We start from the raw sequence: 24,481 nt of genomic DNA on the forward strand, positions 1-24,481 counted from the left end.
AGCGAAGTCTCCCTAAGCTAGAAGATCGTTGGGTACAGCCGGGACCAGCTGCTTCGAAAGCATCACCAAACCGCGCGCCTTACGGCGCGCGAATTTTTGCCTGTAGGACATTATTGCAAGAGAGCTTGGCTGAGTAGATTACACAAGAAGGAAAACACACAGCAAGTCAGCAGGATCTAGGAGCAACATGGCAGATGTGACAACCTACATGGTGAGCTGCAGCATGTGCTACATGTTCACAGATCGACCAGAAGAAGAATCCAATTTCACCTGTCAGAAGTGTAGACTAGTGGCCCTTTTAGAAGAAAAGGTGCGGGGTCTGGAAGAAAGAATAGCAACTTTGAAACTCATCAAAGAGAATGAAGACTTTCTAGACAGAACAGAAGCATCTCTACTGGTCACAGAAGGTGCAAAAAGTGTCATAGAACCTCCAAAAGCAGATGAGTGGAAGCATGTGACCAAAAGAAGCAAGAAGACCGTGGAGAAATCACCAACCACACAACTGAAGAACCGATATCAAATCTTTGTAGAGGATGAAGATGGCACACCTAAGAATGAAGCAATACCAGTAAGCAAAAAAGAAAAGGGCACACAGCAACAAGTGACAGCAAAAAGTACAGCCAAGAAGCAACGAAGAGTGGTGGTGGTGGGAGACTCACTACTGAGAGGCACAGAAGCAGCCATCTGCAGACCGGACATAACTGCAAGAGAAGTATGCTGCCTTCCAGGTGCGATGATCAAGGATGTGACCGATAGGATACCAAAGCTCTTCAGCTCCAAGGACGTCCACCCATTTCTTCTGATACATGTTGGCACCAATGACACGGCAAGGAAGGACCTACCGACAATCTGCAAGGACTTTGAAGAGTTGGGGAAGAAAGTAAAGGAACTGGATGCACAGGTAGTTTTTTCTTCTATCCTTCCAGTAGACGGGCATGGCACCAGGAGATGGAACAGGATCCTTGATGCAAACAACTGGCTAAGACGATGGTGCAGACAACAAGGATTTGGATTCCTGGACCACGGTGTGAATTACTGGTATGATGGACTCCTCGCCAGAGACGGACTACACCTCAACAAACCTGGGAAACACACATTCGCCAGAAGACTCGCTACACTCATCAGGAGGGCGTTAAACTAGAAGAAGAGGGGACGGGAAGAAAAACATTAGACTCGAACAAAGACGACCCAGGAAAACATACTCAGAAGGGAGGTAAGAACATTTCTAAAACAATCCACAGTGAGGAGATTGGAACAAAACAAAATCCTCTGAACTGCATGCTCGCAAACGCCAGAAGTCTGACAAACAAGATGGAAGAACTAGAAGCAGAAATATCTACAGGTAACTTTGACATAGTGGGAATAACCGAGACATGGTTAGATGAAAGCTATGACTGGGCAGTTAACTTACAGGGTTACAGTCTGTTTAGAAAGGATCGTAAAAATCGGAGAGGAGGAGGGGTTTGTCTCTATGTAAAGTCTTGTCTAAAGTCCACTTTAAGGGAGGATATTAGCGAAGGGAATGAGGATGTCGAGTCCATATGGGTTGAAATTCATGGAGGGAAAAATGGTAACAAAATTCTCATTGGGGTCTGTTACAAACCCCCAAATATAACAGAAAGCATGGAAAGTCTACTTCTAAAGCAGATAGATGAAGCTGCAACCCATAATGAGGTCCTGGTTATGGGGGACTTTAACTACCCGGATATTAACTGGGAAACAGAAACCTGTGAAACCCATAAAGGCAACAGGTTTCTGCTAATAACCAAGAAAAATTATCTTTCACAATTGGTGCAGAATCCAACCAGAGGAGCAGCACTTTTAGACCTAATACTATCTAATAGACCTGACAGAATAACAAATCTGCAGGTGGTTGGGCATTTAGGAAATAGCGACCACAATATTGTGCAGTTTCACCTGTCTTTCACTAGGGGGACTTGTCAGGGAGTCACAAAAACATTGAACTTTAGGAAGGCAAAGTTTGAACAGCTTAGAGATGCCCTTAATCTGGTAGACTGGGACAATATCCTCAGAAATGAGAATACAGATAATAAATGGGAAATGTTTAAGAACATCCTAAATAGGCAGTGTAAGCGGTTTATACCTTGTGGGAATAAAAGGACTAGAAATAGGAAAAACCCAATGTGGCTAAACAAAGAAGTAAGACAGGCAATTAACAGTAAAAAGAAAGCATTTGCACTACTAAAGCAGGATGGCACCATTGAAGCTCTAAAAAACTATAGGGAGAAAAATACTTTATCTAAAAAACTAATTAAAGCTGCCAAAAAGGAAACAGAGAAGCACATTGCTAAGGAGAGTAAAACTAATCCCAAACTGTTCTTCAACTATATCAATAGTAAAAGAATAAAAACTGAAAATGTAGGCCCCTTAAAAAATAGTGAGGAAAGAATGGTTGTAGATGACGAGGAAAAAGCTAACATATTAAACACCTTCTTCTCCACGGTATTCACGGTGGAAAATGAAATGCTAGGTGAAATCCCAAGAAACAATGAAAACCCTATATTAAGGGTCACCAATCTAACCCAAGAAGAGGTGCGAAACCGGCTAAATAAGATTAAAATAGATAAATCTCCGGGTCCGGATGGCATACACCCACGAGTACTAAGAGAACTAAGTAATGTAATAGATAAACCATTATTTCTTATTTTTAGTGACTCTATAGCGACAGGGTCTGTTCCGCAGGACTGGCGCATAGCAAATGTGGTGCCAATATTCAAAAAGGGCTCTAAAAGTGAACCTGGAAATTATAGGCCAGTAAGTCTAACCTCTATTGTTGGTAAAATATTTGAAGGGTTTCTGAGGGATGTTATTCTGGATTATCTCAATGAGAATAACTGTTTAACTCCATATCAGCATGGGTTTATGAGAAATCGCTCCTGTCAAACCAATCTAATCAGTTTTTATGAAGAGGTAAGCTATAGGCTGGACCACGGTGAGTCATTGGACGTGGTATATCTCGATTTTTCCAAAGCGTTTGATACCGTGCCGCACAAGAGGTTGGTACACAAAATGAGAATGCTTGGTCTGGGGGAAAATGTGTGTAAATGGGTTAGTAACTGGCTTAGTGATAGAAAGCAGAGGGTGGTTATAAATGGTATAGTCTCTAACTGGGTCGCTGTGACCAGTGGGGTACCGCAGGGGTCAGTATTGGGACCTGTTCTCTTCAACATATTCATTAATGATCTGGTAGAAGGTTTACACAGTAAAATATCGATATTTGCAGATGATACAAAACTATGTAAAGCAGTTAATACAAGAGAAGATAGTATTCTGCTACAGATGGATCTGGATAAGTTGGAAACTTGGGCTGAAAGGTGGCAGATGAGGTTTAACAATGATAAATGTAAGGTTATACACATGGGAAGAGGGAATCAATATCACCATTACACACTGAACGGGAAACCACTGGGTAAATCTGACAGGGAGAAGGACTTGGGGATCCTAGTTAATGATAAACTTACCTGGAGCAGCCAGTGCCAGGCAGCAGCTGCCAAGGCAAACAGGATCATGGGGTGCATTAAAAGAGGTCTGGATACACATGATGAGAGCATTATACTGCCTCTGTACAAATCCCTAGTTAGACCGCACATGGAGTACTGTGTCCAGTTTTGGGCACCGGTGCTCAGGAAGGATATAATGGAACTAGAGAGAGTACAAAGGAGGGCAACAAAATTAATAAAGGGGATGGGAGAACTACAATACCCAGATAGATTAGCGAAATTAGGATTATTTAGTCTAGAAAAAAGACGACTGAGGGGCGATCTAATAACCATGTATAAGTATATAAGGGGACAATACAAATATCTCGCTGAGGATCTGTTTATACCAAGGAAGGTGACGGGCACAAGGGGGCATTCTTTGCGTCTGGAGGAGAGAAGGTTTTTCCACCAACATAGAAGAGGATTCTTTACTGTTAGGGCAGTGAGAATCTGGAATTGCTTGCCTGAGGAGGTGGTGATGGCGAACTCAGTCGAGGGGTTCAAGAGAGGCCTGGATGTCTTCCTGGAGCAGAAAAATATTGTATCATACAATTATTAGGTTCTGTAGAAGGACGTAGATCTGGGGATTTATTATGATGGAATATAGGCTGAACTGGATGGACAAATGTCTTTTTTCGGCCTTACTAACTATGTTACTATGTTACTATGTTACTATCTCTGTCAAATGACTCCATTATCTGAGGGCAACAAATTGTGGCATATGAGGTTTTGCTGTGTCTTACCCTAGTTATTACCATAGAATATAAATTAGAGCGGGCACCATCAAATATTATCCATCGGGATCGCCTACTGCATACTGTAGTAGAATACAACCAGAAGAAAAAAGTGTATGCACTTCTGACCTTGAGGAAGACGCTTACTGCGTCGATACGCGTGGGCCTATTACACTGACTTGGCCAACCAGATTCACTTTGTCCAGCGTTCCAGTAGATCAAGTGTGTGAGGGGCCTCTTATCTGTTAGGCTGGGTAAGATCACGGACATTTGGGTAGATACCCTGCATACTTTTCAACTGTGGGTTTGGTGCAAGTGGTTTTTTAGCCTGTTTATCTTGCTCTTAGGTTATACTACATTGTATTTGTAATTACTGTTACCACAATGCATGCACCTTGGGTTGATGGTTATGAAATAACAGCATGAGTAGACCTGAGTCATTGGTCTGAAGCATCAACCTAGCCTGTCGTATGTATCCTATCTGGTGTGCTGAAGACTTTGGGTCATAGTGTTCTGTTCGGCCATATTCTTTATTATTGTAGTGGGCATACATACTGTGTGGCATACATTATGGCTTCATTTTTGTTTGCTATCAGCCTACATATGACCTAGAAATGGTTGTAACCATCATCTGATATTATTGTATATTTAATTTGGCCTGTCAGTGTATTTTTGTGTGATATATTGTTCTTGTAATAATTATTGTGGACCCGTTACCTCTACTCATGTGGCAGAGGCCTTTTAAGTGCTTTTAATGTTTTTGTGTGTTGTTCTCAATAAAAATTGACTATTTTTGTACTTTAATATTGTATTGGTGATCCCATTTTCTGTGCATACACTTTTTTCTTCCGGTTGTATTACCCTAGTTATTAACAACAGTTTTACAATTTTTTTACCTATATTCCAGACAATTTAAACTGTGGTTTTTACGCACACAGATCACATTGTAACTTTGCTCCAAATTCAGCCATTTGTAGTGAATGTGGAAAATATTTTAGTAGTCCATTTAAATTGGGAAAGGCGTGTGGCAAGGGACAGGGAAGTGGATGTGATGCTGATGGTGCATGCAGAGGCCGAGGCCGTGGGCAAGCTGAAAGTGGGTCACAACAAACACCCACATCTTCTCACTCAACCTTCCTGTCTCAATTACTAGGAGACCGCAGCACATCACTATTGAACCCAGAGCAGTGTCAAAAGGTTGTTGGTTGGGTAGTGGATAATGCTTCCAGTCACTTTGCCACCACCACCATGTTTTCCACACCGTCTAGCCTGAGTAGCCGTGAGTCTGGACCACATATTACTCACCCTGATCCTTCTTGCTCCCACCATGCCGAATGCCCAGAGACAACTGATCCCAAACTTGGACACTCTGAAAAGCTGTTCACTTTTCCATTTATAGATTCGGGACTCTCGGCCAGTCCATTTGAAGTGGGGCAACATGAGATTGCATGTAGTGATGCCCAAATATTTGAGCAGCCACTGCCATGCAAAGTTAACAGTGGAAAAGTGTCACAAGAGGTGGTTGATGATAAGACACAATTGCCAGAAAGTTAGGAGGAGTATCAGGGTGCAGATGTGAAAGACCAGGTGGGGGATGTGACACAACCTGGCAGGAGGACCTGCAGAACGAGGACAGCAGCACACATAGGGAAAGAGGCATAGCACCCCAACAGGCAGGAAGAAGAAGTGTGGTGGCTGCAGACAGAAGGCGTGCATCTGTTTCCCGTAACACCAACATGAGGGAAGTTGCCATTCCAACTTTTAGGTCTTCCGAGTCTGGTTGTTTTTTTATTAAAGACTCTGCCGATAACCTCAAACAGGCCATTTGAACCACCTGCCATGACTGCATCAGCAGGGTTAGCAAATCTACCAGCCTGACCACCACCAGCATGATCAGGCACATGGTAGCAAAGCACATGACTTTGTGGGCCGACCCCAGGCTCCAGGAACAGTGTCTGTGGGTGACACCACTGCTTCTTTCAGTTTTGCGTGCTAGCCAATCCTGTCCACAGTGCATGCAAAGATGCCTCGCACCCTGCACCAGTCATTGCCCACAGTCAACTAGCACCATCATCAAGCACGTCCACGTCCTTGTCTCAGCGCAACCGCAGTTGTCCATACCCAAGTCATTTGAGCGTAAGTGAAAATATGCAGCCAACGCCCACAGGCCACTAAATTCGCAAATTTCTCATCTGATTGCGCTCGAAATGTTGCCTTTTAGGCTTGTGGAGATGGAAGCTTTACTCAACCTGATGGCGGCGGTCGTCCCAAGGTACTCGGTCCCAAGCCACCACTATGTCTCCCGGTATGCCGTACCGGCATTATACCAGCACGTGTCCCACAACATTACCCGTGCCCTCAAAAATGCTGTTACTGGGAAAGTCCACCTAACCATGGACATGTGAACAAGTGCTTGTGGGCAGGGACGGTACATCTCACTGATGGCACACTGGGTAAACATAATGGAAGCCGGGACCCAGTCGGACATTGGGATGGAACACATCCTCCTGAAGCCGAGGATTGCGAGCCCTAGCTCAATCAGGATTGCTCCCACAGTCTACAGCTCCTGCAACTTCTCCTCCTCTTCAGCCTCCATCTCCGAATTGACCACATCAGTCATAAGCTGGAAGCACTGCAGCACTGCTTCAGCAAAGAAGCAACAGGCTGTGCTGAAGCAAATAAGGTTGCCCCAACAGTCTACAGCTCCTGCACCTCCTCCTCTTCAGTCTGTCTCTGAAATAAACACATCAATCAGAAACTGGAAACACTACAGCAGTGCCTCAGCCAAGCACCAACAGGCTGTGCTGAAGCTAATCTGCTCACATGACAAGCCGCACAATGCTGAAGAGTTGTGGACAGTTCTGAAAGAGCGGTCAGATTTGTGACTGACACCTTTAAACCTACAGCCAGGCATGGTTGTGTGTTACAATTGCTGGAACCTGGTGGCGGCTCTGAGGTGAGGTGAGCTCACACACGTACCATGCCTGGCCCATGTGCTTAACCTCGTTGTTCAACGGTTTCCCAAATGCTACCCGAAGCTGCAAGATCTGCTTGGGAAAGTATGCTGCCTGTGTGCCCATTTTAGAAAGTCAGCTATAGCTTCAGCTGCCCTTGCCGTGCTTCAGCAGCATTTGCAGCTTCCTGCTCACCGACTGTGAGTGTGAAGTGTGATGTCCCCATGCATTGGAACTCTACACTGCATATGTTGGAAAGGATTTGTGAGCAGAAGAGGGCAGTTGTTGTCTACCAGCATCAACAAGGCCGTCGTTACTCAGTTCAGACTACACACATAAGACCTCAGGAGTGGACATGGTTGTCAGACATACGTATCATCCTACAAAACTTTGAGGACTCCATTAAGATGGTGAGTGGTGATGAAGTAATAATTACCATCACCATCCCACTTCTCTGCATTCTGAAAAGCTCTCTGCTCACAATGAAAGAGGATGCATTGCAGGCTGAGCACGAGGACATGGAGCAAGGAACCATGCAGGGTGACTACACACAGACCAGCCTCATGTCGTCACAATGTGGATTAGTAGACAATGAGGAAGAGGAGGAAGAACAGGAGCTACTTTCATGTGCTAAAGATGGTACTACAAGCACAACTGTCATATCATCTGTCAGCGTGGATGGCCTAAGGACAGGGAGGAGGAGGAGGACAGCATAGTCAGTCATCCTCTTGGTGAGGACATGGAAGTTTTGCCTGTTAGCAGTCTGGCACGCATGGCTGACTTTATGTTGCGCTGCCTTTCCCGTGACCCTCACATTATGAAAATTTTCCTTGACTCTCATTACTGGTTGGTGACATTTCTAAACCCATGCTACAAGGAGAACTTTCAATCTATACTTCCAGAGGCAGACAGGTCTACTAAAATGGTGCAGTACCAGAGGGCCTTTGTTGCAGAATTACTAGAAAAATTTACATCTGAGAACACTGGCGGCAGATGTCATAGTTCATTGGACAACCAAGGAGTACAGGCGAGAGACACAACTCCAACCCAGCAGAGGCTGAGGAACTTTGGTAAACTTCTAGGAGAGTCTTCTCAGACCCTCCCATCGCCCTGGACCAGAGGCAAGGGGTACTGTCACAAGGAGTGCAATGTTTGGGAAGATGCTGAGGGAGTACCTTGCTGACTGTACCAATGTCCTCCGTGATTCCTCTTTGCCTTTCAATTATTGGGTATCCAAGCTGGACACATGGCATGAACTGGCTCTCTGTGCCTTGGAGGTCTTGGCCTGCCCTGCAGCTAGCGTTTTGTCAGAGCGGGATTTTAGTGCAGCTAGTGGAATTATAACTGATAAGCGCATCCGCCTGTCAACTGAAAATGCTGACAGGCTGACTCTTATAAAAATGAACAAGGATTGGGCCAGACTTCTGTACACCACCGAATGATCACAGCGAAACATAACCTCCATTTCAGTGTCTTATTTTGGGAGGTGTAATCCCATACACCTCTTCACACCTACACATGGGTATACACTTCCTGATTTTGGCTATTTGGTGTTATCCTCCTCCTTGTGCTCATCATCCACAACTGCTAGAACATCAGGGTGCACGTGTTCCATAATTCTACAGCCACTCTATTTTTTTGCAGGAGTGTTTATGATGCCCGTAAATAATTTAAAAAAATGTGTACCCCGCCCCCAGGGCGAAATGTTTGTCAGCCCATACACTTAGTGTATGGGCATGTTAAATATAGGAGGCCCGCTCCTTTAAATTGGGAATAAATTCATAAGAGGACATCCTCCACATCTCTTCATACACCACCACTAGAACACCAGAGTGAACGTATTCCGAGATGCAACAGTCACTCTATTTTTTGGCAAGGGTGTGTATGTTGCCCGTACATAATTTTAAAAAAATGTGTACCCCACAAGGGGAAAATGTTTGTCAGCCCATACACTTAGTGTATGGGCATTCCAAGTATAGGAGACCTGCTCCTTTAAATTGGGAACAGATTCATTGGAGGGCATCGTCCACGTCTCTTCAGATGCAACAGTCACTCTGTTTTTCTGCAAGGGTGCTTATGATGCCCGCAAAAAAACTTTGAAAAAAAAGGGGAACCCCCAGGGGGAAATGTTTGTCAGCCCATACACTTTAGTGTATGGGCATTAAAAGTATAGGAGACCCGCTCCTTTATAATAGGAACATTTTTTATTAGGCACATCTCCACATTTCTTTCAAGGGGCATTGGAGTGACTCCTAATTTTTTGCAGGCCTTGCATTCACTGTATAGGCAAACAATATTTGAGAATCACTTCTTAATAATGGAAATGTTGTTTTCAGGAGGCCCACCTCTACGTCTCTTCCAAGGCTTATTGGGGTGCGCGTAACTTTGCTGCAAGGCAGGCCTTGCATTCAATGCATAGGCTAACAGTATGGCAGTGACAGACGAATAATGTGAACTAGGTTTTCCTGTGGCCATCCAGTACGTGGGCTCAAAGGCTTATTGGCGTGTGTGTAAATTTGGTGCAGGGCAGGCCTTGCATTCAATGCATTGGCTAACAGTATGGCAGTACCAAATGAATAATGTGAACCTGGTTTTCCTGGGGTCATCCAGTACGTGGTTTCAAAGGCGTATTGGCTTGTGTGTGATTTTGGGGCAGGGCAGGCCTTGCATTCAATGCATAATCAAACAGTATGGCAGTAACAAATGAATAATGTGGACTAGGTTTTCCTGTGGCCATCCAGTAGGTGGGTTCAAAGGCTTTTTGGGGTGCCGGGAACTTTGGGGCAGAGCAGGCCTTGTATTCAATGCATAGGCAAACACTATGAGAGACCCACTTTCTTATAAAGGAAATATTTTTTCAGGAGGCCCTCCTGTACATCGCGTGAAAGAGGTATTGGGGTGCGTCTTAATTTTTGGCAGCCCAGCCACTCTGCATAGGCAATAACAGTATAGGAGACCCACTGTTTAATAATGGCCCTTTAAGAATATTAATGACACCTGATGCCACTATAAAAGTAGGCTTTGTAACTTTAAGAGTCCCTCCTTCATAAATTAAACAGGATGAGTCTGATGATGTGTCACACACCACATGGCCAGCTAGGGGTGTTAAATGTTACAGTGACATTTCCCAGTGAATGTATTTGTATTGGTTGAAAGCAATGCTAAAGTTGAAAAACACTTCAAAAATGTGTGAATATAGCCAAAGTGGTGGAGGTACTTTTCTTTTTTTTTTTTTTGGGGGGGGGTCTTTATTTTGCTTACCATACAAATTACATACAAATAATACAAACCCTGTAAAGGATGTTCCTTAGCATATTTCACAGGAAAATCCATTTTGGTCTCATTTTTATATGTTTTAGTGTGCGCCTGTAAAAGTGGCATCACACTCTTACAACATGGGTCACAGCTTTTACCTAGGAATCAGAAATGTTTCCAGGAGTCTTCCCCATGATGTTCCTGTGTCATTTGAGCACTGTTCCCATTGATTTCTAATGTTTTTAGACCTTAAAAGGACCCCCGGGGGGGATCACGGGCAAAAATGCTCAGGTTTCCAATAGACTTACATTGGTCTCGTTGCCTGGGTCGATTACCTGAGTATTCCAATTTTCTTGACCCGAGCAACGAGCACCCGAGCATTTTAGTGCCCGCCCATCACTAGTAGGTAGGAGTCTGTTGCAATTAAACTCCACCACATATTGAAGGGCGGCGTGCTCGTTCAGAGAGTTAATATACAATGACAAAAAGACTGACTATTCACTTCCAAGCTAATGTGAACAGATGCATACTAGGAGCAGCTGCCTCCATATACAATAAACAAGAAAGTTGAACTCTTTAGTAGGGTTGAGCGAAACGGGTCGTTCATTTTCAAAAGTCGCCAACTTTTGGCAAAGTCGGGTTTCATGAAACCCGATCCGACCCCTGTGTGGGGTCGGCCATGCGGTACGCGACTTTCGCGCCAAAGTCGCGTTTCAATGATGCTAAAAGCGCCATTTCTCAGCCAATGAAGGTGGACGCAGAGTGTGGGCAGCGTGATGACATAGGTACAGGTCCCCACCATCTTAGAGAAGGGCATTGCAGTGATTGGCTTGCTGTCTGCGGCGTCACAGGGGCTATAAAGGGGCGTTCCCGCCGACCACCATCTTACTGCTGCTGATCTGAGCGTAGGGAGAGGTTGCTGCCGCTTCGTCAGAAGCAGGGATAGCGTTAGGCAGGGTCCATTAACCACCAAACCGCTTGTGCTGTAGCGATTTCCACTGTCCAACACCACCTTCGGTTTGCAGGGACAGTGGAGGCTACATTTTTTTTTCTCAGCGCTGTAGCTCATTGGGCTGCCCTAGAAGGCTCACTGATAGCTGCATTGCTGTGTGTACGCCGCTGTGCAAACCAACTGCTTTTTTCAAAGCACAAATCCTCTTGTTCCTTCCTTTCTGCACAGCTATCTTTTCTGTTTGTCCACACTTTTTATTTCATTTGTGCATCAGTCCACTCCTTATTGCTGCCTGCCATACCTGGCTGAAATTACTGCAGGGAGATAGTAATTGTAGGACAGTCCCTGTTTATTCATTTTTTTTGTGGGAGATTAAGATAGGCATTTCTGCTAGAGTGCCATCCCTGTGTGTGCCATCTCTCACATAGTGGGCCATAGAAAGCCTATTTATTTTTTTGGTTGATTTGGTTTCTAAATTCTACCTGTAAAAATCAATAAATCAATCAGTGGGAGATAAATATTGGCCTCTGGGCTTCTGTGCCACTCCTGACTCCTGTGTGTGCCATCTCTCACTCAGTGGGCCATAGAAAGCCTATTTATTTTTTTGGTTGATTTGGTTTCTAAATTCTACCTGTAAAAATCAATAAATCAATCAGTGGGAGATAAATATTGGCCTCTGGGCTTGTGTGCCACTCCTGACTCCTGTGTGTGCCATCTCTCACTCAGTGGGCCAAAGAAAGCCTATTTATTTTTTTGGTTGATTTGGTTTCTAAATTCTACCTGTAAAAATCAATAAATCAATCAGTGGGGAATAAATATTGGCCTCTGGGCTTGTGTGCCACTCCTGACTCCTGTGTGTGCCATCTCTCACTCAGTGGGCCATAGAAAGCCTATTTATTTTTTTGGTTGATTTGGTTTCTAAATTCTACCTGTAAACATCAATAAATCAATCAGTGGGAGATAAATATTGGCCTCTGGGCTTGTGTGCCACTCCTGACTCCTGTGTGTGCCATCTCTCACTCAGTGGGCCATAGAAAGCCTATTTTTTTGTTGTGGATTTGGTTCCTAAATTCTACCTGAAAAAATCAAAAAATCAATCAGTGGGCACTGGGAGATAAATATTGGCCTCTGGGCTTGTGTGCCACTCCTGACTCCTGTGTGTGCCATCTCTCACTCAGTGGGCCATAGAAAGCCTATTTTTTTTTGGTTGATTTGGTTTCTAAATTCTACGTGAAAAAATCAAAAAATCAATCAGTGGGCACTGGGAGATAAATATTGGCCTCTGGGCTTGTGTGCCACTCCTGACTCCTGTGTGTGCCATCTCTCACTCAGTGGGCCATAGAAAGCCTATTTATTTTTTGGGTTGATTTGGTTTCTAAATTCTACCTGTAAAAATCAATAAATCAATCAGTGGGAGATAAATATTGGCCTCTGGGCTTGTGTGCCACTCCTGACTCCTGTGTCTGCCATCTCTCACTCAGTGGGCCATAGAAAGCCTTTTTTTTTTTGTTGATTTGGTTTCTAAATTCTACCTGAAAAAATCAAAAAATCAATCAGTGGGAGATAAATATTGGCCTCTGGGCTTGTGTGCCACTCCTGAATCCTGTGTGTGCCATCTCTCACTCAGTGGGCCATAGAAAGCCTATTTTTTTTATTTGGTTTCTAAATTCTCCCTGAAAAAATCATTTTATTTTATTTGGTTTCTAAATTCTTCCTGAAAAATCATTTTATTTTATTTTGTTTCTAAAGTCTCCCTGAAAAAAAAATAAAAAATCAGTGGGAGATTAATATTGCCCTTTCTGCTTGTGTGCCAGTCTTGACTCCTGGGTGTGACATCTCTCTCTCTCAAATAGTGGGCACTGGGCCATAGAAAGGCTATCTTTTTTTTATTTGGTTTCTAAATTCTCCCGGAAAAAATCATTTTATTTTATTTGGTTTCTAAATTCTTCCGGAAAAAATCATTTTATTTTATTTTGTTTCTAAAGTCTCCCTGAAAAAAAAAATCAGTGGGAGATTAATATTGCCCTTTCTGCTTGTGTGCCAGTCTTGACTCCTGTGTGTGCCATCTCTCTCTCTCAAATAGTGGGCACTGGGCCATAGAAAGGCTTTTTTTTTTTTATTTGGTTTCTAAATTCTCCCGGAAAAAATCATTTTAATTTATTTGGTTTCTAAATTCTTCCTGAAAAATTCATTTTATTTTATTTTGTTTCTAAAGTCTCCCTGAAAAAAAAAAAAAATCAGTGGGAGATTAATATTGCCCTTTCTGCTTGTGTGCCAGTCTTGACTCCTCGGTGTGCGATCTCTCTCTCTCAAATAGTGGGCCATAGAAAGCCTATTATTTTTTTTGTTGATTTGCTTTCTAAATTCTACCTGAAAAAATCAAAAAATCAATCAGTGGGAGATAAATATTGGCCTCTGGGCTTGTGTGCCACTCCTGACTCCTGTGTGTGCGCCATCTCTCACTCAGTGGGCCATAGAAAGCCTATTTTTTTTTTTTGTTGTTTCTAAATTCTCCCTGAAAAAATCATTTTATTTTATTTGTTTTCTAAATTCTTCCTGAAAAAATCATTTTATTTTATTTTGTTTCTAAATTCTCCCTGAAAAAAAAAAATACTGTGGGAGATTAATATTGACATTTGTGCTTGAGTGACAATCCTGCGTGTGTGGCATCTGATTTGGTGCCACAGAAAACAGAGTGTGTAACATTGTGCCTGATTTTCCTTGCGGTCTCACCAACCTGTAAACGGATATCGAAATCATACTGAAGTTATAGCTCACCGTGTAAGTAGTTTGACAGCAACAAATAAAGTTACTTTGGTTAAGTTTTAAAAACAATGAGGAAGTCTGGTGGAAGAGGTCGTGGCCGTGGGCGTTCATTGTCAGCTGGTAATGATGGTAGTGGTAGTGGAGCATCAGGTGGTCGTGGGAAAAAAAATATTCCACCTAAGTCTGGAGCTGTGGAGCCAGGTTCGTCGTCTGGCTACACAAGGCCTCGAACGCTCTCTTTTCTGGGAGTAGGAAAACCGCTTTTAAAGCCGGAGCAGCAACAGCAAGTTTTGGCTTACCTTGCTGACTCAGCCTCTAGCTCTTTTGCCTCCTCTTCTGAAACTGGTAAATGTAAAAGCAGCGCGTCGTTTGTGGATGTTCACGGTCAGGGACAAGTCGCTTCCTTGTCCTCTTCAGCAAAAACAACAAAAAGAGAGAAGGATGCAGCAGGCGACACAACGGGTTACTCCATGGAGCTCTTTACACATACCGTCCCTGGCTTAGAAAGTGAAACAGTTAACAGGCCATGCCCATTACAAGTAGATTCTGACATGGAGTGCACTGATGCACAGCCACAGCCAGACTACTATGCTGGTCCTTTGACTTAGACCACAACATTTCCCTCTCAGGGTACTGATCCACAATCAGACCCTGATGAGACTATGTTGCCCCGTCACGAACGCTATAACACCGACCTACAAGGTGACACAGACGAAGTTGCACACGAGCTAGAAGAGGAGGTTATAGATGACCCAGTTGTTGACCCCGATTGGCAGCCATTGGGGGAGCAGGGTGCAGGCGGCAGTAGTTCTGAAGCGGAGGTGGAGGAGGGGCCGCAGCAGGCATCAACATCGCAACAGGTTCCATCGGCCAGGCCCGTATCTGGCCCAAAACGCGTGGCAAAGCCAAAACCTGTTGGAGGACAGCGTGGCCATCCGGTTAAAGCTCAGTCTGCAATTCCTGAAAAGGGATCCGATGCTAGGAAGAGTGCAGTCTGGCATTTTTTTAAACAACATCCAATTGATCAGCGCAAAGTCATCTGTCAAAAATGTTCAACTAGCTTAAGCAGAGGTCAGAATCTGAAAAGTCTCAATACAAGTTGCATGCATAGACATTTAACCACCATGCGTTTGCAAGCCTGAACTAACTACCAAACGTCCCTTAAGGTTGTAGCACCCTCGGCCAATGAAGCTAGTCAGCAACGCAACATCCCTTCCGTCACTGTAAGGCCCCCATTTTCCACACCACCGGCAGTATCTGTACAGGTTTCTTTGCCAGCCCAAAGCAGGCAGGGTCAGGGAATCACCAGTTTTGTAGGAGGAAATACTGCATCTAGGGCACCGGCGGAAAGAATACCGTCTCCAACCGTCTCTCAGTCTGCCATGTCCACCGGCACACCCGCTAGTTCCACAATCTCAAGCTCTCCAGTCCAGCTCACCCTACATGAGACTCTGGTTAGAAAAAGGAAGTACTTATCCTCGCATCCGCGTACACAGGGTTTTAACGCCCACATAGCTAGACTAATCTCGTTAGAGATGATGCCCTACCGGTTAGTTGAAAGCGAAGCTTTCAAAACCCTGATGGAGTACGCTGAACCACGCTACGAGCTACCCAGTCGACACTTTTTTTCGAGAAAAGCCATCCCAGCCCTGCACCAGCATGTTAAACAGCGCATCGTCCATGCACTCAGGCAATCTGTGAGTACAAAGGTGCACCTGACTACAGATGCATGGACCAGTAGGCATGGCCAAGGACGTTACGTGTCCATCACGGCACACTGGGTGAATGTGGTGGATGCAGGGTCCACAGGGGACATCAATTTAGGGACAGTTGTGCCTAGCCCACGGTCTAGGAAACAGTTGGCTGTAGGCGTTCGCACCCCCTCCTCCTCCTCGTCCTCCTGCAGAAGCGAGAGCTCTTCCACAGACCGCAGTCGCCCAACCACTCCATTGGCAGCTGTCACTGTTGCACACCAGTTGTCCCATTATGGCCCAGCTACTGGCAAGTGTCAGCAGGCTGTATTGGCTATGAAGTGTTTGGGCGACAACAGACACACCGCAGAAGTTCTGTCCGAGTTCTTGCAGCAAGAAACGCAGTCGTGGCTGGGCACAGTAGATCTTGAGGCAGGCAAGGTAGTGAGTGATAACGGAAGGAATTTCATGGCTGCCATCTCCCTTTCCCAACTGAAACACATTCCTTGCCTGGCTCACACCTTAAACTTGGTGGTGCAGTGCTTATTGAAAACTTATCCTGGGTTCTCCGACCTGCTCCTCAAAGTGCGTGGACTTTGCTCACATATCCGACGTTCGCCTGTACACTCCAGCCGTATGCAGACCTATCAGCGGTCTTTGAACCTTCCCCAGCATCGCCTAATCATAGACGTTGCAACAAGGTGGAACTCAACACTGCACATGCTTCAGAGACTGTGCAAACAGAGGCGAGCTGTTATGTTTTTGTGGGAGGATACACATACACGGGCAGGCAGTAGGATGGCAGACATGGAGTTGTCAGGTGTGCAGTGGTCGAAGATACAAGACATGTGCCAAGTCCTTCAGTGTTTTGAGGAATGCACACGGCTGGTTAGTGCAGACAACGCCATAATAAGCATGAGCATCCCCCTAATGTGTCTGCTGATGCAAAGTTTGACGCACATAAAGGATCAGGCGTCTGCACCAGAGGAAGAGGAAAGTCTTGATGACAGTCAGCCATTGTCTGGTCAGGGCAGTGTACAGGACGAGGTAGCGGGCGAAGAGGAGGTGGAGGACGAGGAGGACGAGGAGGATGATGGGGATGAGTATATTTTTAATGAGGAAGCTTTCCCGGGGGCACTGGAAATTGGTGGCGTGGCAAGGCCGGGTTCTGGTTTTTTGAGGGACACAAGTGACGTAGATTTGCCTGAAACTGCCCCTCAACCACTCACAAACGCAGATTTGACAACTGGAACTTTGGCCCACATGGCGGATTATGCCTTACGTATCCTCAAAAGGGACACACGCATTACAAAAATGATGAACGATGACGATTACTGGTTGGCCTGCCTCCTTGATCCTCGCTATAAAGGCAAATTGCAAAATATTATGCCACATGAGAACTTGGAACTAATATTAGCAACCAAACAATCAACTCTTGTTGACCGTTTGCTTCAGGCATTCCCAGCACACAGCGCCCGTGATCGTTCTCACACGAGCTCCATGGGGCAGCAGACCAGGAGTGTTAGGGGTGCACATATCAGAAGTGGTGTTGGACAGAGAGGTTTTCTGACCAGGTTGTGGAGTGATTTTGCTATGATCGCAGACAGGACAGGTACTGCTGCATCAATTGAAAGTGACAGGAGACAACATTTGTCCAGTATGGTTGCAAACTATTTTTCATCCCTTATCGATGTTCTCCCTCAACCCTCATTCTCATTTGATTACTGGGCATCCAAATTAGACACCTGGCCAGAATTGGCAGAATATGCATTGCAGGAGCTTGCTTGCCCGGCCGCTAGTGTCCTATCAGAAAGAGTATTCAGTGCTGCAGGTTCAATATTAACCGAAAAAAGGACTCGTCTGGCTACCCAAAATGTTGATGATCTAACATTCATTAAAATGAACCACAACTGGATTTCGAATTCTTTTGCCCCACCTTGCCCGGCCGACACCTAGCTTTCCTATGAAAAGCTCTTGCCTGTGGACTACTGTGAATTACTTTTCTAATGTCTTAATTTGCTGCAGCTGATTGTCCAGCATACGACATGTTTACACCTCCCTAAATGGCCAAACTCCCCACACGGGGCCGTGGTATCGCGACTTGGTGCAAGCACCCGTGAGAGTGCTGTTTGTCTGAAGAGGTGGGTGTGCCCGCTTTTGGTCGACAGCACTGCCACTGGGTCCCTCATAGTACAATAAAGTGTCTCTGGCGGTGGTGGTGCGCACCCAACGTCAGACACACTGTTGTAACATGAGGGGCCCTGGGCCTGTACCGCCGGCCACAAGAGAGTTCACCCACCCCCAGGTCAAACATTGCTCTACCACTTCCACAGTTATCTCTCACACTTCCACCAATGTTTAGTCTATGCGCTGACATCCTTCCCTTCCTGCCACTGACAATACCATTGTGTTGACATGTATGATGGTACTTAACATAGTCAGGGGCAGTGTCCTCTATTTACTAAAGTAAATACTTTGCGCTAAATTAGTAGGTCTGAAACTACGCAGAGGATCCCACCCCTGTACCTAATGATTGCACCCTTTAGTGTTTTCGTTTTATTTTAATGCGAGACATTCACATTTATTTATTGTTTTGGACTACTAACTGGCAGACACTCATTACAATCGGCTACCGCTGACCAGACCACTGCTGCCCGTGTACCCCTGGAACCAATTTTAAATTGCCTACAGCCAGTCCAATTTTATTATGTTAGGCCTTCGAAGCCTGTCTGCGGTCCCTCCTTCCACTAGGCCTCCACTGACCATACCACTGCTGCCCGTGTACCCCTGGAACCAATTTTAAATTGTCTACAGCCAGTCCAATTTTATTATGTTAGGCCTTCGAAGCCTGTCTGCGGTCCCTCCTTCCACTAGGCCTCCACTGACCTGTCTACTGCTGCCCGTGTACCCCTGGAACCAATTTTAAATTGCCTACAGCCAGTCCAATTTTATTATGTTAGGCCTTCGAAGCCTGTCTGCGGTCCCTCCTTCCACTAGGCCTCCACTGACCAGAACACTGCTGCCCGTGTACCCCTGGAACCTATTTTTAATTGCATAGAGCATCCTTTTTTTAATAGTAGGCGTACAAAGTCTGTCTGCGGTCCACTATTGAAATTGTCCTCCACTGCCCAGAGCAATGCTGCCTGTGTACCCCTGTAACCTTTTTTAAACTGCAGTGAGCCACATTTTTGGTTTAAGGCCTACTACCTGTGTCTGTCTGCGCCACTCAATACAGCTGTCTTCCTTTGAAAAAAGCAGAGCGTCAATAGTCTTGTTTTCAGCCTCTAGGAATTTTAAAACTGCATTGGGGCTACAACTTTGGTAGAGCCTACTAACGGTGTCTGCCGCCCCAAGGTGTTCCCCATGTTTCGTCCACATTGCTTCTATCTTCCTACTCTCGTTTAGTAGTTGGTGAAAACTACACTGCATTAGGCCTACAAATTGGGTATGGGGTGTAGAGACGGTGTCTTCCGCTCCAAGGTGTTCTCCAGGTTGCCTTTCCTAAGCTTCTATCTTCAGGCTCTTGTTAAATAGTGCTTAAATGGAACAACTGCATTTGGCGTACTAGTTGGTTTGGGGCCTACTAACAGTGTCTGCCGCTCCTTGCTGTTCTCCTGGTTTCCTGTCCTGAAATTCCATTTTCAGGCTCTCGTTAAGTAGTTGTTAATGTTAGACTGCATTTGGCCTACTAGTTGAATTGGGGCCTACTATCGGTGTCTGCCACTCCTTGCTGTTCTCCTCCACTGAACAAAGCTGTGCCGCCTGTTTACTACTCTTGCCAATTTTGAACTGCATTTAGACTACTTACAGATTTGGGCCTACTCTCTGTGTCAGCCTCTCATTCCAGTTGTCTTCCACTGAACAAAACAATGCCCCCTGGTTAGTCCTGTTAACAATTTTGAACTGCATTTAGCCCACTTTATTCTTTGGGCCCATATCTGTTCCCCCCTCATCCTGCCCATTGCCCAGCCAGTGATAGATGAGTCTGCTGGTACATTGACCCATAATGCAACATTCCCCGTGCACGCTACACTGCAAGATTGTGACCCTGCTGAAAGTCAGGTCCCCCTACCACCTTACACGGGGACAAAGAGGAAGGTGCATATGAAGGTGCAGGTTCCTTCATCAGGTGGGGGGAGGAATACTCGTTGGCGACGTCACTGGCACAGGGCCTCTCATAGTACGCAAAAGTGTTGCTGCCGGTGGGAGGCGCTCCCGCCGTGCAAACACACCGCTGTACTTTGAGGGACCCTGTGCCAGTGCCAATGCCAACGAGTGGGCCCCCCCTGCATGCTCAGGATCACAGCACTTGCAAAGTTGAAATACTTACCTCTCCCTGTTCCACTGCCGTGACGTGGTCCAGATTTACTGGGCCCACTAATTACTTGAACCAGCCCTACCCCCCACAACTTTAGCCAAATGACCCCCAATTTCAAATGCCTTCCAATTATTATAAGCTAAATTACGATTGAGAAGCTTCTGTAACAAGAATGGATGTTTTTGCCTTTAAAATGGCCAGTGTAGATGTTTTCCTGGCCTCCACTCACTGCCGACTATGCTCCCCCATTGACTTGCATTGGGTTTCATGTTTCGGTCGATACCCGACTTTTCGCGATAATCGGCCGATTCCACTCGACTCGACTTTTAAGATAGTCGGGTTTCGCGAAACACGGCTCGACTCCAAAAAGGTCAAGGTCGCTCAACCCTACTCTTTAGTGCTAAAGCATGTCAATATGAAATATACAAAATATGAATAGCAATACTGCTTCTGGATACTAGAAAAAAATGAGACACTTAGCACATAATTTGGCCAATTCATGCATGCCCATCAATCAATGACAAGGTGGTCTCAAATCGGCTGGGTCCTAACGTGTCTAGTGTGAACACCTCTCTAAGACTGAAGTCTGAATTCCTGGGTAGATGTGAATACCTCTCTTCAAAGTCTGATTTTATGGGTAGGTAGGACCCTGTTGCAATTAAAATTCACCACATGTTAAAGGGCGGAGTGCTCGGTCGGAGAGCTAATATACAATAACAAAATGACTGATTGGCACATCCAAGCTAATGTGAACAGGTGCAAGCTAGGAGCAGCTACCTCCATATACAACAAAAAAGTTGCACTCTGTAGTGCTAATATTCATAATTCATATATTTCATATTGACATGATTGAGCACTACAGAGTGCAACTTTTTTGTTTACAAAATTTACACTGTTATGCAAGCTGCACACTGACTACTTTACATTGTATCAAAGTGTCAGATCTTCAGTGTTGTCACATGAAAATATATAAAAAAATTTTAAAAAATGTGAGAAGTGTACTCACATTTGTGATATACTGTACATGTTAACATACAAAAAAAGGTTGCACTCTATCGTGCCAAAACACTTCAAATATGAAATACATGAAATATGAATTGCAAACTTGCTTATTGAACATTAGGAAAAATATTTTTTGAGATGCTTAGCACAGAATTTGGCCAAATCGTGTGAGCCCATCAACCATCGTCAAGGTGGTCTCATTAAAAAACTGATGGGTACCTGACCTCCCTGTCCAAATGTGAACAATTACCGAAGGCTAATGTCTGCATGCTTGGGTGAATATGGACACCTCTCTCAGCAAAGCCTACATATGGGTTGGCCGGAACCAAGTGTGAATAGATGTAATTAAAAACCAGATGGTGAAGGGAGGAGTGCGCAGTCAGTAAGCTAACAGAAATGACAGAAAAAAGACTGGCACATCCAAACTAGTGTGAATAGGTGCATACCAGGAGCAGCTACCTCCATATATAATATACAAAAAAAGGTTGCACTCTATCGTGCCAAAACACATCAAATATGAAATACATGAAATATGAATTGCAAACTTGCTTTTTGAACATTAGGAAAAAATTTTTTTGAGACGCTTAGCACAGAATTTGGCCAAATAGTGTGAGCCCATCAACCATCGTCAAGGTGGTCTCATTAAAAAACTGATGGGTACCTGACCTCCCTGTCCAAATGTGAACACTTACCGAAGGCTAATGTCTGCATGCTTGGGTGAATATGGACACCTCTCTCAGCAAAGCCTACATATGGGTTGGCCGGAGCCAAGTGTGAATAGATGTAATTAACTTTCCTCTAGTGTTAGGGTCGTGACCGACCCGTTTTAGGTTTTAAATGCATACAAATTCTACATACATTTGTTTATTGCATCAAGACTTTTTGACTGTTTGCATCATTTGTATGTTTCCACGTTCAGGAAACACTGCATTTTTGACGCTGCGTTGAGCCGCAGCATGAGACACGCAGCGTTCAGATGTTACAGCATAGTGGAGGGGATTTCATGAAATCCTGTCTCCACTATGCATTAAAAGACGCATGCGGCATACCCGCGAAAACACACATGCGGAAGCAGCATGTCCTTACATTGCAGAAACAACGCAAGGACAGCGCAGGTGACCTGCCAGTGACCTCTGATGCAGATTTGGTCAGGATTTTACCTACATAAAATCCTGACCAAATCCTGATGCAATCCTGAACATACCCATGTGGTTGCTCAATGTTGTAAACAGATGTCATCATAAAAAGAACAAAATAAAAAAAAAGAATACAAAAGTTACCATAAAAGTATAAAGACAGGTTACAAAAAAAATATGTATCAACATCTGGTTTAATAAGTAAAAACAAATAAAAATAATATATATATTAATACATGAATCTTCTAGAATAGTACACTCAACTTCTTCCTCAAAATTTCCCTTATCTCTCGATTTCGCAGACTATAAATGATTGGATTACACATTGGTGTTAATACAGAGTAAATGACAGCCATCACACGATCAAACCTTACCGAAGGATTATTGGTCAACCTGACATACATAAAACCCACACTGACAAAAAAGAGCAGAACAACAGTAAGGTGGGCACCGCAGGTAGAAAAAGCCTTTTTCCTTCCTGCTGCTGTCTTTATTTTTAAAACTGCTGAAATGATTTTGATGTAGGACGTGATAATGCATACAAAGGCCAAGAAGAGAAGGAAAGAATTGATTGCAAAGTCAACGGTGATGTTGAGTGACGTATCAGAACATGCCAAGTTTATCAATGGTGTAAAGTCACAGAAGATATGTTCAACCTTGTTTGACTTACAAAAGGAAAGACGAGATAGCAAGATAATCTGAGTCAAAGGTCCAAAGAAGCCGACAACCCAACAACACGCTGCTAACTGAAAACAACAACTATTTGTCATAATAGAAGGATATTGTAAAGGGTTACAAATGGCCATGTAACGATCATAAGCCATGGCTGTTAGAAGATACGTTTCCGTAATACCCAAACAATGAAGAAAGTAGATTTGGAGAAGGCATCCAAAATATGAAATAACTTTCTCATTTAACAAATTTGCCAACATTTTTGGAATAGTGACTCCTGTGTAAAAGATCTCCAGGAAGGAAAGTATCACAACAAAGATATAGAGAGGAACATGAAGGTGATGATGAGTGCAGATTAGGGTAATGACTACAACATTACCACTAAGTGTGAAGACATAGATAATACTCAGAAGGGTGAAAACCAAGCCATCAGCTTCATTGAGGTCAGGGAAGCCTATGATAATGAATTGTGTGACCAAAGACTGATTTAAAGTGCCCATAATTCTATTCATGAAACATGAAAATCTCTCAGTTTAAATATTGAGTACAAAGGGTCTCCTAGAAATATAAAGTGTTCCGTATGAAAACCATGTTTAAAATAAGTATACTTTTTATAATATGTATAAAATGTACTACTAAAACTAAATTAATGATCTGGAAAACAGTCCTTGACACTTTCAAAAAGCCATAGATTACATTCCACCAAAGTTAAGTCAAGAAGTAGGCGTGCATGCACATGACCTTCTTTGCATAACTATATTTGTATTCACTATTATCTAAAAATATTTTGTTTTTGACAACACTCCTCAAAGAAATGCAAAATGTCATATAAAAATCCTATATGTAGATCCGTGCTCACAATCACAACATTTTGAGAAGAGAATGATAGCAAAGTGCCACCATAACAGAGTAGAGACTAGAGGTGGTCTTCTGTTTAAAGCTTGGGCAGAGATCTAAGTCTACAGCTCTCATACCTGAACATTACAGAGAATTCATCTGCATTATGAATTTGACTTTCCGACAAGCATTGTTTAGCTCCAGAGATGATATTCGGGCATTATTGCCATGCATGGTTTTGAGAGGATTGGTAATCTGTTTTTATAGTGCTTCACAATAAGAAAAGTTACTATTACATTAAGTTAAAGATCTCTTCTTTTATAGGCCCCTTAAAAAATAGTGAGGAAAGAATGGTTGTAGATGACGAGGAAAAAGCTAACATATTAAACACCTTCTTCTCCACGGTATTCACGGTGGAAAATGAAATGCTAGGTGAAATCCCAAGAAACAATGAAAACCCTATATTAAGGGTCACCAATCTAACCCAAGAAGAGGTGCGAAACCGGCTAAATAAGATTAAAATAGATAAATCTCCGGGTCCGGATGGCATACACCCACGAGTACTAAGAGAACTAAGTAATGTAATAGATAAACCATTATTTCTTATTTTTAGGGACTCTATAGAGACAGGGTCTGTTCCGCAGGATTGGCGCATAGCAAATGT

At 44.0% G+C, this 24,481-nt stretch overlaps 1 protein-coding gene across 1 annotated transcript; it reads right to left on the reverse strand.

The window, feature by feature from the left end:
* Window positions 1-22,546: 22,546 nt before the first annotated feature.
* LOC138657975 (olfactory receptor 6N2-like) lies at window positions 22,547-23,480 on the reverse strand. The gene has a single exon (XM_069745563.1). It carries the CDS (start codon window positions 23,478-23,480, stop codon window positions 22,554-22,556), a length of 927 nt encoding a protein of 308 aa, XP_069601664.1. The 3' UTR covers window positions 22,547-22,553.
* Window positions 23,481-24,481: the final 1,001 nt, after the last annotated feature.

Source organism: Ranitomeya imitator, chromosome 1 (assembly GCF_032444005.1).
Source record: "Ranitomeya imitator isolate aRanImi1 chromosome 1, aRanImi1.pri, whole genome shotgun sequence".
Lineage (NCBI taxonomy): Eukaryota > Metazoa > Chordata > Amphibia > Anura > Dendrobatidae > Ranitomeya > Ranitomeya imitator.

Excerpts from the sequence above, each read along its gene's own strand:
- LOC138657975 (XM_069745563.1), bottom strand. The coding sequence starts at position 23,480 with ATGGGCACTTTAAATCAGTCTTTGGTCACACAATTCATTATCATAGGC.